The sequence below is a fragment of the Microcaecilia unicolor genome, chromosome 6, assembly GCF_901765095.1.
Source record: "Microcaecilia unicolor chromosome 6, aMicUni1.1, whole genome shotgun sequence".
Classification (NCBI taxonomy): Eukaryota; Metazoa; Chordata; class Amphibia; order Gymnophiona; family Siphonopidae; genus Microcaecilia; species Microcaecilia unicolor.
The window spans coordinates 4,882,870-4,897,506 of record NC_044036.1 but is presented as its reverse complement, the minus strand read 5'-3'; the positions used below and the strand labels follow the sequence as shown (position 1 = coordinate 4,897,506).

General features: G+C 45.3%; 1 protein-coding gene across 2 annotated transcripts in view; it reads left to right on the top strand.

The window, feature by feature from the left end:
• Nucleotides 1-14,637, top strand: part of TIE1 (tyrosine kinase with immunoglobulin like and EGF like domains 1) — a 119,538-nt gene that overhangs the window by 43,517 nt on the left and 61,384 nt on the right. For both annotated transcript variants that reach the window (XM_030205294.1, XM_030205293.1), the window contains exons 7-10: nucleotides 8,532-8,660; nucleotides 10,062-10,207; nucleotides 12,356-12,500; nucleotides 13,419-13,577. In XM_030205294.1, the coding sequence (XP_030061154.1) occupies nucleotides 8,532-8,660; nucleotides 10,062-10,207; nucleotides 12,356-12,500; nucleotides 13,419-13,577 (579 nt within the window). The remainder of the gene's footprint in view (nucleotides 1-8,531; nucleotides 8,661-10,061; nucleotides 10,208-12,355; nucleotides 12,501-13,418; nucleotides 13,578-14,637) is intronic.

Here is a 14,637-nt window from a genome sequence, read left to right as displayed (position 1 = left end):
TGCTCCCCACCCACCCCTGCCCAGTCCCATCCATCTCTTGCTCCTTCCCACCCCTCCCAGTCCCATCCATCTCCTGCTCCTTCCCTCTGCTCACCTCCTTTCCCAGTCCAATCCAATTCCTGGTCCTTCCCACTGCTTCCCACCCTCCCAGTCCCATCCATCTCTTGCTCCTTCCCTCTGCTCCCCACCCCTCCTAGTCCCAACCATCTCTTGCTCTTCCCGCTGCTCCCCACCCCTCCAGTCCCATCCATCTCCTGCTCCTTCCCTCTGCTCACCTCCTTTCCCAGTCCAATCCAATTCCTGCTCCTTCCTCTGCTCCCCACCCCACCCCTCCCAGTCCCATCCATCTCCTGCTCCTTCCCTCTGCTCACCTCCTTTCCCAGTCCAATCCAATTCCTGGTCCTTCCCACTGCTCCCCACCCCTCCCAGTCCCATCCATCTCCTGCTCCTTCCCTCTGCTCACCTCCTTTCCCAGTCCAATCCAATTCCTGGTCCTTCCCACTGCTCCCCACCCCTCCCAGTCCCATCCATCTCCTGCTCCTTCCCACTGCTCCCCACCCCTCCCAGTCCCATCCATCTCCTGCTCCTTCCCTCTGCTCACCTCCTTTCCCAGTCCAATCCAATTCCTGGTCCTTCCCACTGCTCCCCCACCCTCCCAGCCCATCCATCTCCTGCTCCTTCCTCTGCTCACCTCCTTTCCCATCCACTCCCAATTCCTGGTCCTTCCCTCTGCTCCCCACCCACCCCTCCCAGTCCATCCATCTCCTGCTCCTTCCCACTGCTCCCCACCCCTCCCAGTCCCATCCATCTCCTGCTCCTTCCCTCTGCTCACCTCCTTTCCCAGTCCAATCCAATTCCTGGTCCTTCCCACTGCTCCCCACCCCTCCCAGTCCCATCCATCTCCTGCTCCTTCCCTCTGCTCACCTCCTTTCCCAGTCCAATCCAATTCCTGGTCCTTCCCTCTGCTCCCACCCACCCCCCCAGTCCCATCCATCTCTTGCTCCTTCCCTCTGCTCCCCAACCCTCCCCCCCGCGCGAGGTCCAAGATGGTGACTCCGTTTACCCCCTCTCTTCCTCCCTCCCTCCCTCCGGCGCAGGCAGCAGTCTTTTCCAGCGTTCCTGGCAGCTGTAGCGATATACACGCTGCCTTCGGTCTGCCCCGGAAGCCTTCTCTTCAAGTTCCTGTTCCCACCTATGCGGGAACAGGAACTTGAAGAGAAGGCTTCGGGGCAGAGCCAAAGGCAGCGTGTATATCGCTACAGCTGCCAGGAACGCTGGAAAAGACTGCTGCCTGCGCCGGAGGGAGGGAGGAAGAGAGAGGAGTAGACGGAGAGACGCTCCTCTCCGTCCGATTGGCTTCCCTGCCCTCTCTGTCTGCGTCCCGCCCGAAAGGAAATGACGTCAGAGGAAGGCGGGACGCAGATAGAGAGGCAGGGAAGCCAATCGGACGGAGAGGAGCGCGTGCCTGCATGTGTTTTTTTTTTTTTTTTTTACTTTTTTTTTTTTTAAACTAATGGCGCGGCAGCGCCTCGCGTCGTTTGGGGGGGCACTGCCCCCCCTCGCCCCCCCAGTCTACGCCTATGCAGAAACATATATGGTAGCATGGATCTGACAGTGGCACGAGCATATTCATGCAGTTAGGTTCACTTAGTGGTGTAGCTACAGATGAATCTGGCACAGGCCCACCCAGTCTTGGCTCAAGCCCATCCTGTCTGCTCCCTCCCAAGACAATTCAGCAGTGGCTGCCTTGCTTCCCTCTCTCCCCCTCTTTTACATCAAGATCTGGCATTTGCTCCTGCCTGCCCACGGCCTGGCAACTCCCCTTCCCTCTGAACCTCCCCCTTCCCGGTGTTCCACAGATTCTTCATGGGTTGGGTCAATGATGCACATTTGCTGCCTGTGCCAACCCCACAGGCTTCCCTCTGCCACGAACTGCCCTTGCTGATGTTCCTTCCTGGTTCCTCTCTGGTGGTTCGTGGCAGAGGAAAGCCTGCAGGGCTCACGCAGGCAGCGGATGTGCGTGACTAATACCACAATTCATAGGATAAAAAATGATGTAAAATAAAAGTTGTGAATAAAATATTATTTGTATAAGATACAATGGTGTTGTATACAAGCATAAAAAACACAAATGGGTCACAAAAATGTAGAACTATATATTGCACAATAATAACTACATATGAACACATAAGAGGAGCTATCCTATATAATAAAACTCACCCTCAACGTTCTGAGGACACTGACGTCAGTGTCACTTCCTTCGGGTTCGAAGGGTTCGTGGTGGTGAAGCCACCGAAATCACTGTCTCTGGGCCCCGCCCTCATGTCAAACGTGATGACGTCGAGGGCGGAGCAATGGCGTCACAGAGCGAGGGCGGAGCAATGGCGTCAGTGGCTTCACAACGCCGAAGGGGTGGGTAGGGAGGGGGGGTTCGGGAGGAAAACCTTGCTAGCACCCGTTTCATTTGCTCCAGAAACGGGCATGTTTTACTAGTAGTGTTATATAACCAAAATAATAAACCATATTTTAAACATATTGTCAAATAGACATAAAAAAAAGAAAACAAAGGTTAATACAGTTCGTTCCAATAAATCTACTAACCTTATGATGTATAGCTGATAGTGTGAAGTCGATAGTTTGTTACAAAAAAACTTTCATATAAGATAAACTTCCTACAAATAAAACACAAGGCTGACTTATTATAAAGAGAAAATTTCCTAAATAGCAAGTGCACGTGAAATAAAAAATGTATAAAATACAATCCAACAGGTCCTCTGTATCTAAAATGTATATATATATATATATACCCACCATATATTTTTTGTACATGAAAACATTGTGTCTACTATAGAGTGAATGTCAAATTGAATCACTATAAAGGTATTAACCATAGATGTATATAGTTTGTATTCAATACAGAGGTTAAGGTAAAGAGTGTAAATGTGTAAAGAAAATTGTATCTATTATATGTTTAAAATGGAGGTGTAGATATGAAATGAAGGAACAGGCAAAAAAAATGAGAACTATTATCAACTAAAACCAGAGAAGAGACAAAAAATAGACATCTATATTGGACCAGGTTCTAAAAACACTAGTCTAAATATATCATATATATGTTAAAAAAAAAAATGAAGTAAAGAAGTGAAGTAAAATTAAAAAGTGAAGTAAAAAGTCCCCTAAAAAGATACTTGAATAATCGTATAATAAATGAAAAAACTTAGCACTGTCAGAACAGAGAAGAGCACCGTAATGTAGCAATAGCTTCAATGAAGGAAAGGGGTGTGACTAAAATGTCCGTTATTTAAATAAGAAAAGGCGTGCTAAAAAAATGTTTTGAACATGCTCAGATCATAAGCTGTTAACACTCCAGGTGTAAGACATCACTTACAAAGGACGCTGGGAAAATGGAGGGAAACTGCAGAGAAACACGTCATTTTTTAAAAAAATGCTAGAGCTTGACCCAGGACTCTTAGATCCAAAAATCGTATGTGTAGAAATTCAAAAATATAATATAAAATATTTAAAATTGTGTCATTATTATTCTTTTAATAATGAATTAGTTCATCTTATAATTGAAGTTCCTTTTTATTGTTAATTTTTAATTTTTATTTTATTTTATGTTACATAGGCATTTTTATGTGAAAACTATTATTTTACTTTTTATTTATTATTATTCTTTTACTATTCTTATTATTATTATCATTATTAATTTTTAAAAATATTTTATATTATATTTTTGAATTTCTACACATACCCTCCCCTGGCATGTTGACATAAATGCGGGCTCCATGTTGGTGATGCAGTCATGGTGGCAAACTACTTCTCTTTTGGCAAATTCATATTGCTATGCACTCTCTCCCACCCAACTCTGCCCTCAATGTTACTTATACTTCTGTGGGCAAAGCCACGTCATGGTCTCTCCATGCGGCTCGTTTTTTAAGCAGGTCGAGCTCAGTGCAACATCAGATGTTTCCTCCATTCTGTTTCACCCAGAATATATCTCAGTCCAAAAAAAGTCAATAAGTCTGAAAAAACATCTCCACTCTTCGTCCCATATGCTGAAATCGTTCCGTGGTGCGTCCACACCTTGAGTATTGCATTCAGTTCTGGTCGCCGTATCTCAAAAAAGATATTGTGGAATTAGAAAAGGTTCAAAGAAGAGCGACCAAAATGATAAAGGGAATGGAACTCTTCTCGTATGAGGAAAGACTAAAGAGGTTAGGGCTCTTCAGCTTGGAAAAGAGATGAATGAGGGAAGATATGGTTGAAGTCTATAAAATCCTGAGTGGTGTAGAACGAGTAGAAGTATATCTATTTTTTTACTCATTCTAAAAGTACAAAGACTAGGGGACACTCGAGGATGTTACATGGAAATATTTTTAAAACAAACAGGAGGAAATATTTTTTCACTCAACAAATAGTTAAGCTCTGAAACTCTTTGCCGGAGGATGTGGTAACAACAGTAATCTGTTCCGGGGCAGAGGGAGCACAGAACGAACGTAGTGGACAGGCACGTGGCACCCCCCCAGCGGCGTGTACCCGGGGCGGACCGCACCCACCGCCCCCCCCCCCCCCCCTAGGAACGCCACTGGTCTGCTATAGAGACAGACATGAGAAGCAACTGTTTGCCCTGGGATTTGAAGCATAGAATGTTGCTGCTAATTGAGTTTCTGCCAGGTACTTGAGACTTGGCTTGGCCATTGTTTGGAAAACAGGATACTGAACTAGATGGACCACTGGTCTGACCCAGTATGGCTACTCTTATGTTTGTATGTTCCCAGAAAATTTTCCCTTTTCCCCACATTATAGGTGCCAGTTTATGTAATCCCTGGCACATCCTTGAGTCATGGCCACTGATTAAACTCCCTGGGACAAATGGAGGAATTCAAGCAAGCTAGATGCAGGCCAGGGCCGAGCTAAATCCTGGTAGGCTGAAGGGTACTGGTCTCTGCATACTCTCAAGTCCAGTTTTATGCAAAAATAACCAAAAGTCAAAGAACTCAAGCATGAACTTACTGATCTGCTGCTAATGATATGTAACCTGTCATTAAAATCGTCCATAGTACCTGAAGATTGGAGGGTGGCCAATGTGGCGCTGATTTTTACAAAGGGTTCCAGGAGAGATCCGGGAAATTACAGACCGGTAAGCTTGACGTCAGTGCTGTGATAAATAGTTGAAACTATTATAAAGACTAAAATTATGGAACACATAGACAAACATGTTTAATGGGAAAGACTCAGCATGGGTTCAGCCAAGGGAAGTCTTGCCTCACCAATTTGCTTCATTTCTTTGAAGGCATGAATAAACATTTGAATAAAGGTAAGCCTGTTGATGTAGTGTATTTAGATTTTCAGAAAGCTTTTGATAAAGTTCCTCATGAGAGACTCCTGAGAAAATTAAAGAGTCATGGGACAGGAGGCCATGTTCTGGTGTGGATTAGGAATTGGTTATTGGACAGAAAACAGAGGGTTAAATGTTCATTTCTCACAGTGGAGAAGGGTGAACAGTGGAGTGCCGCAGTGAGGTGAGGTGATTAAATTTGCAGATGACACAAAACTATTTAAGGTTGTTAAGACACATGTGGATTGTGAAATATTTGGAGGAAGACCTTAGGAAATTGGAAGACTGGGCATCCAAATGGAAGATGAAATTTATTATGGACAAATGCAAAGTTATGCACATTGGAAAGAATAATCCGAATCATAGTTACCTGATGCTAGGGTCCACTTTGGGGGGTCAGCACCCAGGAAAAAGATCTAGGTGTTGTTGTAGATAATACGCTGAAATCTTCTGCTCAGTGTGCAGAGACGGCCAAAAAGCAAACAGGATGCTAGGAATTATTAGGAAAGGGATGGTGAATAAGACTAAAAATACTATTAGCCTTTGTGTCGCTCCCTCCCTCCCTCCCGCCGAGTTCCAGGGTCATCGTCCTGTAGGATAAATCACAGATAATAAATTACCTGTGTCCAGGTTCCCCTAAGCAGAACTATCTGCAAGCAAATAATCCTGAATTAGGTCTAGGGGTGGGAACCTTGGAACCTAGCCAAATACTTCCGTTAGAAAGAACTGTAGCTGAGACTGTAGGCTGAGATAGATATATATTAGATTTATTATAGTATGTCAGGTAAGAAAATAGAGCTAAGGTATACAAAATAGAACTCTGCAAGCTTTGGCTGATTACAAAATTACTGGCTGATAAAAATTACACTCATACGTCACACTACTAAACACTAATTCTTACTGGTTACCAGATAATATTACACCACTGATCAGTCACACTATGTTACGAGGTAGTACAGTTATTAGCAGTTTCTCCTGATCACAAGTACGACGGCACAAGTCTTCTGCTCAGGTAAATACCACTAACTAGCCCCCGACTAGTAGGAAATGAATCACCGTGTTTCTCACCAGGCGGAGACCTCAGGGTTGTCTCTCTCGGAAGCTGGCACGGGACACCTCACAGACTCAAGCTGATATAGCAGCGAGTCTTAGTCAGAGCTGGAAGGGAACTCTGCAGCAGATAAGGTCACAGGTCACGCAGGGCAGGTACAGCTGAACCATGATACTTTCCTCCAGATACACAGTTCATCAGTTGGTGGACCTTATTAGGTCTCACTGGTCTTATTTTCACCTCCACCTTCTTCCAAGGCTTCCGAAAACTCCTTTCTTTGTTCCCGCTCTCCCCGTACCTCTTGGTCCGGTGGCTACAGGAACCAATCTGGATCTCCCTCGGTTCACTGCATGGCAAGAACAGTCCGTTGTTCTTGACCTTCAAGTTGTTACATTTTGGTATGCATTTTCTGTTTCTCACCCGCCTTGCTGGAGCCAGCCTCTCAGGGAGATAAGGGGGCCTGCTTTGCCCACAGCATGTCCTTGGTGTTGAGCTTCTGCTGTAATTTTCCACAAGCTGCAAAGCTGTTTCTTGCTGACACAGAGATGTGCGGGTCAGAGTTTACAGTCTCCATTTTGCTGTCATAGGATTATACAGGCCAAGGCCTGCAAGGTGAGACACACAGTGAAATACTCCTACAGTCCCTCCCTTCCTCCGAGTTCCAGGCCCCCTCCCTCCCTCCGAATTTTAAAAGCCATCTGTTGACTTGTCTTGATTTACCATATCGGGGACAGGTTACGGCGGCCGGCAGCAGCGGTGAAATGCGTGCAGGCTCGGCCCTTCTCCCTCTCTGTCTCTCAGCTCTGGTCCCTCCCTCGTTTCCTGTTTCCGCAAGGGAACCTATACGTCTAGCTCCATCTCTACCTGTTTTCAAATCTATGCTGAAAACCCACCTTTTCACTGCTGCCTTTAGCTCCTAGCCAATACTCAATTGCCCTCCCCTTGTCCCTTTCTTCCTTCTTACCCATTGCGTCCCTCACTTGTAACTGTCTTGTCTGTCTGTATTATTTAGATTGTAAGCTCTTTTGAGCAGGGACTGTCTCTTTATGTCAGGTGTTCAGCGCTGCGTGTGTCTGGTAGCGCTATACAAATGCTAATAATAATAATAATTCGTGCCCTCTAATTTTATGGTTTCCCTTCTCTGGAAAATATTTGCTTCTATATTAATACCTTTCAAGTATTTAAACGTCTGTATCATATCTCCCCTATACATATTCAGGTCTTCCAGTCTCTTCTCATATGTCTTTTGGGAGACAAATTTGGCTCCATTGCTGGTTTTGTGGAAGCAAAGACTTACCTATTTGTACCAAATGAAGAAGCCAACTCTACTTAAACATGATAGAGGTTATCAGTTCAACCAACTTTGGTCCCCTCTGCAGAAGTACCTGGACAGTGTTGCTGTTATTTAATCGCATATTCGTGAATTGGAGTTGGGGGATGGGGAGGTGAATAGATCTGTCTCTTAAGTTGTATTTGGTGAAATGCTTTAAAAAAACATTAAGTTGAAAATAAATAAATGAAATATTTTGTTTTGCTCATATGAGTGGAATGGGTAAACATGGTTCAATTCTTTACTCTTTCAAAAAGTAGAAAGATTAGGGGGACATGTCAAGGAATTATTAAGCAGTACATTTAGAAGAAATAGGAGAAAACATTTTGTCCTTCAACGTATAGTTAAATGTTGGAACTTGTTGCCAGAGGAAAGGGTGAAAGCAGTTCCATTGAGTTAGACCTGGGACTGGCGGCATGAATCTTGCTCCTTCTTGGGATTCTGTCAGGTACTTGTGACCTGGAATGACCACTGTTTGAAGCAGGATATTGGACTTGATGGACCATTGGTGTGATCCAGTATGTCTACTCATATGTTCTTAACAAACCAAAGTGATGTAAGTTAATATCATAAAACCAATAAAATAGAAATAAAATGCCATCAACTCCCAATCCTTCAATCCTAGTTAATGTTAAGATTCTCAGTAATAAAACATCTCTGATGTACAAGAAGTAATGAATGCAAAGGACAGTCTTTGACCACCTAAGATTTTGTCTAGGACTCAATCTGACTTCCAGCGTTGTTCTGATGATGTGTTGGTTATTATGCTCTTCACTTTTAATGGTCGTTTCCTTTGGGTTTCCCTCCAGCATGCACGGTTGGTCACTATGGAGCAGACTGTGGTCTGGAATGCCAGTGTCAGAATGGGGGTACCTGTAACCGCTTCAGTGGCTGTGTTTGCCCCTCAGGGTGGCATGGACAACACTGTGAAAAATCAGGTAACAGAAGCCACTTGTTCATCAATACTTCCGGCTACCAACATGCACAGAAGTTTTACTAGTAAATCCAAGATCATATGAGGAGCTTCGTAAAATGGATTAAGCTTGCATTTCTCCAGGCTTCAATATCTGCCCTGTGTAAGATTCACAGTATTTGTCTCTCATGTGGCTTTGCATTAAGACTGATGTAGAGTTGCAGTATCATTACGATATACAATCTCACTACATACTGTACAAGACAGACAGCTGTGCTCAGCATATGACTGTGTGGTGATACATGTAATAGAGACACTGGTGGAGTAAATGGCTGGATGGAGTCACAGGGGAGATGTTGCCTGGTTCAGTGAAGGCATCAAGGGATGAAGAGCTCTTGGTGGTGCATGGTTGCATGGAAGTGGTGGAGTGGTGTGCAGCCAGATGAAGGTGCTGAGGAGTACAGGGCTTTGTGAAGGTATTTCAGGAGTTCTGGGGTATGTAACAGGATAAAGACACTGGGAGCTGTGACTAGGTAGAAGGGGTGGAGGAGCAGCAGGGATACTGGGTATACTGAGCAAAAGGGTGGGGGAGTGGCAGGGAGGTCAGGTGGTCTGGGTAGAAGGGGTGGGGAGCAAACAAATTGATAGAGGGGATGGAACTGCTCCCATATGAGGAAAGGCTAAATAGGTTAGGGCTCTTCAACTTGGAAAAGAGATGGTTAAGGGGGGATATGATTTAGGTCTACAAAATCCTGAGCGGTGTGGAGAGGGTGAAGGTGAATCGATCTTTCACTCATTCAAAAAGTACAATGATCAGGGAAAAATGAAGTTACATGGAAATACTTTTAAAACCAATAGGAGGAAATATTTTTTCACTCAAAGAATAGTTGAGCTCTGGAAATCTTTGCTGGAGGATATGATAATAGCAGTTAGCATATCTGGGTTTAAAAAAGGTTTGGAAAAGTTCCTGGAGGAGAAGTCCATAGTCTGCTATTGAGATGGACATGGGGGAAGCCACTACTTGGTCTGGGATTGTTGCTACTATTTGAGTTTCTGCCAGGTACTTGTGACCTGGATTGACCACTGTTGGAAGCAGGATACTGGGCTGGATGGACCATAGATCTGACCCAGTATAGCTACTCTTATGTTCTTATATCAGCTGGCCTGGGTAGAAGTGGTGGGGAGTGGCAGGGATATCAGGTAGACTGGGTAGAAGACTTGGGGGGGGGGGGCTGGGATATCAGGTAGACTGGGTAGAAGACTTGGGGGGGGGGCTGGGATATCAGGTGTACTGGGCAGAGATTGTCGTTTAAGTTGTTCTGTGGCTGAATTTACAGTGCAGGGCAGGATGTGAAAGATTCCAGGAGGATGATTCAGTACTCTGTTCAGCTTTTCACACTTCTTTCATCCTTTTCCCCTCCTCAAGATCGCATCCCACAGATACAGGACCTCGAATCAGAAGTGGAGTTTAACTTGAATTCAAAGCCAGTGATGAGATGCTCTGCAACGGGAAACCCTCCACCAGTACGGGAGAGCATCGAGCTACGAAAGACTGATGGCTCTGTACTTACAGTACGTCCTCCCTCCACCCATGTTTCTGTATGTTATACATCCCCCTTCCTCCATGTAGAGTGTTATATATACAAACAACTTCCCCTCCCCAAACTGTCCACACTGTGCTCTGTCACATTCTGCTCTCCTTTCCCCAATCCATTCCCAGTCCTTAACTCAATTGCCCGACTGCATCTCTCTGTTACATCTCCAAGTCATCACTGTTCTGACTCCATCCATCTCCCCCCACAAATATCTCTAGAAAAGCATTAATGTATTGACTGCATCCTCCCCCCCCCCCAACCATTTACCAAAGCACCAATATAGTGATTTCATCCATATCACTCTGATTAAGTTCCTGCAATTTCTCAGAGATTTAAGAACATAAGTGTTGCCATATTAGGACAGACGTGGAGGGGCATAATCGAACGGAAACGCCTATCTCCATGGGCGTTTATCTCCAAGAACGGGTCCGTGAAGGGGCTGGCCGAACCATATTTTCGAAAAAATGGACGTTTTTGAGCTGGGCATTTGTTTTTTTTAGCGATAATGGAAACTAAAAACGCCCAGCTCAAAAACGTCCTAATCCGAGCCATTTGGTTGTGGGAGGGGGCCACGATTTGTAGTACACTCGCCCCCCTGATATGCCGGGACACCAACTGGGCACCCTACGTCAGTGCGGTGGACTTCAGAAAAAGCTCCCACATGCATAGCTCCCTTACCAAGGGTGCTGAACACCCAACCCCCTCCCCCAAACCCCACAAATGTACAACACTACCATAGCTCTTAGGGGTGAAGGGGGCACCTACATGTGGGTACAGTGGGTTTTGGAGGCCTCCCATTTATCAGCACAAGTGTTACAGGTGTGGGGGGGGGATGGACCTGGGGCTACCTGGCTGAAGTGCACTGTGGTACCCACTAAAAGTGCTCCAGGGACCTGCATACACGCAGGCCTCTAGGACTGGTTGCTGCTGTATAACCTTGGCATACCAGTTGACACCTGAAGACTAATCTCTACGAAAACGTCCTTTATTGGAATAACCAAGTTTACTCACAGTTAACTGCAGATCAGAGGTTGTGCCCCACTGGCAACGAGTCTCCCTGGTACTGAGATGAGCAGTAGGTCAGAGCTGGCAGAATGCTGTATAATGCCCTCTTTCAACCACATTCAAGGTAAGAACTAGGTTCTCTAACGTGGCTAACACAGGAAAGGGAACTAAAACTGGCTTACAAAAATGGCCACTACTGCATGGACTACAACAGGAAACACAACAGGGCACACTCTGACCCAGTAGGCAGGGGGAAAAGTACCATGGGAGAAGAGCCTACCAACTACCAACATCGTGAGACTGTAACACAAGCTAATGAAATCACGGAGCCCAATACCCTACACCCACCACAATGCAATGCTGATGTGACCCTGTACTGCACCCGAGAGCCACATCTGACCCAGGGAAAGGCTGTGACAGGATCAAATACATTCTGCTGTCATGGAGGTGGGTACGGCATTTGAGGCTGGCATACAGGCTGGAAACAAAGTTTTTAAAGTGGGGTTTTTTTTGGTGGGAGGGGGTTAGTGACCACTGGGGGAGTCCGGGGAGGTCATCCCCGATTCCCTCCAGTGGTCATCTGGGCAGTTGGGGCACTTTTTTGGGACTTGTTCGTGAAAAAAAAGGATCCAAAAAAAGTGACCCAAAATTGCGGTAAAAACGTCTTTTCTTTTCGATTATCAGCTAAAGACGCCCATCTCTCCTCGGCTGATAACCACACCCCAGTTCCGCCTCCGACACGCCCCCATCAACTTTATTCGTTTCCACGATGGAGTGCAGTTGGAAACGCCCAAAATCGGCTTTCAATTATACCGATTTGGGCGCCTTTGCGAGACAAACGTCTATCTCCCGATTTAGGTCGCACTATAGGCGTTTTTCTCTTTCGAAAATAAGCTGGATAGTATCCTGTTTCCAACAGTGGTCAATCCAGGTCACAAGTGCCTGGCAAGATCCCACCTTAACCCCATTTCCTTACTAAAATGTGGGTGGGCTGACTGCAGGCCTCTCTCCACTCCCTATGATCCTTATCGCGGTGTATTGATTCTAACTTCTCTACCTTCCCATGGTTCTTATCCCACTGCAGTAACTGAAGTGTCTTTTTTTTTTAATTCTCTCACAGGCCCGTAAAGCCATAATGGAAGCAGATAAAACGACCTCTGAATTTGTACTGCCTCCACTGACCAGGCTGGACAGTGGTCTCTGGGAATGTCGGGTCTCCACCACTGGAGGACAAGATAACAGAAAGTTCCTCGTCACTGTGAAAGGTGAATTAGAGGGCAGACACGAAGGGATGAGGGAAGGGAATTATGATGGCAGGTGAACTTAAAATAAGATTTTGTGAGAGTTAAGATGGTGTGAGGAGACCAAGGAAGAAAAGACTAGATGCATTCATGATGTGAATGGAGAGGTATGAAGGTCTGTAGAATGGACATGAGAGAGGGGAGGAAGGCTGGAGACAGTGTTGGGCTTGCTCTGGAGTTTTGCTCAGTCTTACATGCTTAACATACATGTCTTATAGTTCTGCAGGCTCCTCTTCCTCAGACTCCCATGAGCTGTAGCAATGCAGTTCTGATACAAGTACAATGAATAGTGAGGTTTCATACTTCCGTCTGAGAATTACCTTTTCAAGCAGGTAGCGAAGTAAGGTTAGAACAATCAAGGGGCAAATTTGATTCTTTCAATGGAATAAATTGCCTGATTAGTGTTTATTCAGTATAAAGAGGCTTTTCATCCTTAGACATTGATTAAAAACATAATTATTTCAGATTTGTCTGGAACAGTACGAATAGATTCTGATTGATAAAACAGGTCTGATAGGATGGGAAAGAAAGTGGAGGAACCTGTCATGGGTGGGATTCTTAGAATTCTTTAATGGTGTAATTCGGAGGGGATCGTGGCTGGCATTAATGGTTGGCAACCTGGGCAATTACCCTGGGCTCTCGTGCATCAGGTGGCCCTGAGCCTGCCTCAATCTGAAGGAGACATAGCCTGGGCTTTGGGCCCCCTCCTCAATTTTTGATCTGGGCTCCTGCATGTCTAACATCAGCTCTGGAGGTGGTGTGGTTTTAATTGGTATTGGGGTTATTTTAATTGTATGATTGTAATATGATCTGCTTTGATATTTTCAATAAATAAAGAGATGCCTGTGAGGGTTTGGGTAATCATTTTTAATGTTCACACAGTGCCCCCGGTGCCCATGACCCCCCCGAGGTTACTGGAAAGGAAAAGTCGAAAGCTTAAAGTGTCCCCATTCGATCATTTCTCTGGCGATGGACCAATAACCTCCATCAACCTTCTGTACAAGCCCAACGATACCGTCTCACGCTGGTTGTCCATAAAAGGTAAGGAGAAGAGTCTGTACAGACAAAACAAGGTGGGCCAATATTCACACCGTGGCAGTTAACTGGGCTGAGTCCAGTGGTCGGCCCTGAGCTCAATGACGAACTGTTTCCAGTCACCCAGCATCGAATATCTGGTGTATTTTTGGCCAGTTTCAAGTCTGTTAAATTAAAATGGACCAGATAGGTCTGCTATTTTGGCTGCCGAACTTAGGGAGTGATGTGCTGAATATTTGCAGATAGCCGGCTATCCACTAAGCGCTGACCGCAAGTATTCAGTGAGAGATAACCGGCAATCTCCGGCTGAATACTCCCGGATTGCAGTTAAATAGCGCTGAGTATCGGGCAGGTTGTGTGTGGATGAAGGGATGTGCAGTGACAGGAGCAGTTTGCGGACTCTGGATCAGGTGTGTGTGTGAATCTTCGATCAGAGACGAGGTTTTTGCAGTGGATTACCCCTCAAGCCTTTTCAAAGAGAGGTATAGCGGGTGATCTGAAGAGAAGGTTTACAGATTACTAATAGCAGGTTTGCAGTTTCATATTTGAGTTTTTTTAGAGCTGTGAAGCACAGACCATTGTTTGTCAAGTTCCTCTACCGCGTTGTCAAATTAACTTAGATTTTTTTTTCAGTTCCTCTGAATATTTATCTACACAGGACAGTGCCAGAAGCTGATGGAAAAGCTCCAGAGGCAGTAGGACCCTAAGAAGATGGTCATATATTTATTAATGGAATTGCTATTCTGCTTTTCTGAAAAATCTGAGTGATTTACACCAATACCAGATAAACACTCAGGAGCGTCTTGAGAAATTTGCCTGTACAAACTTAAGTTTATTTCACATGAGTGGGGATCAGGGCATTAGTTCATGCTTTATAAAATAAAAGCATAACTCCCCCCCCCCCCCCCCCCCCCCCCCAGTAAATCTGTGTGTACTAAACAGCACAGCAAATCTGTACATGTGATAAGTGCATGCAACTCGGGGGTCTGGGTACAAGTTCCATGTGTGCTCTGCATCTGCTGTGCTCTCCCATGTTGACCTAGCCTATTTTTTTTTATTATTAATA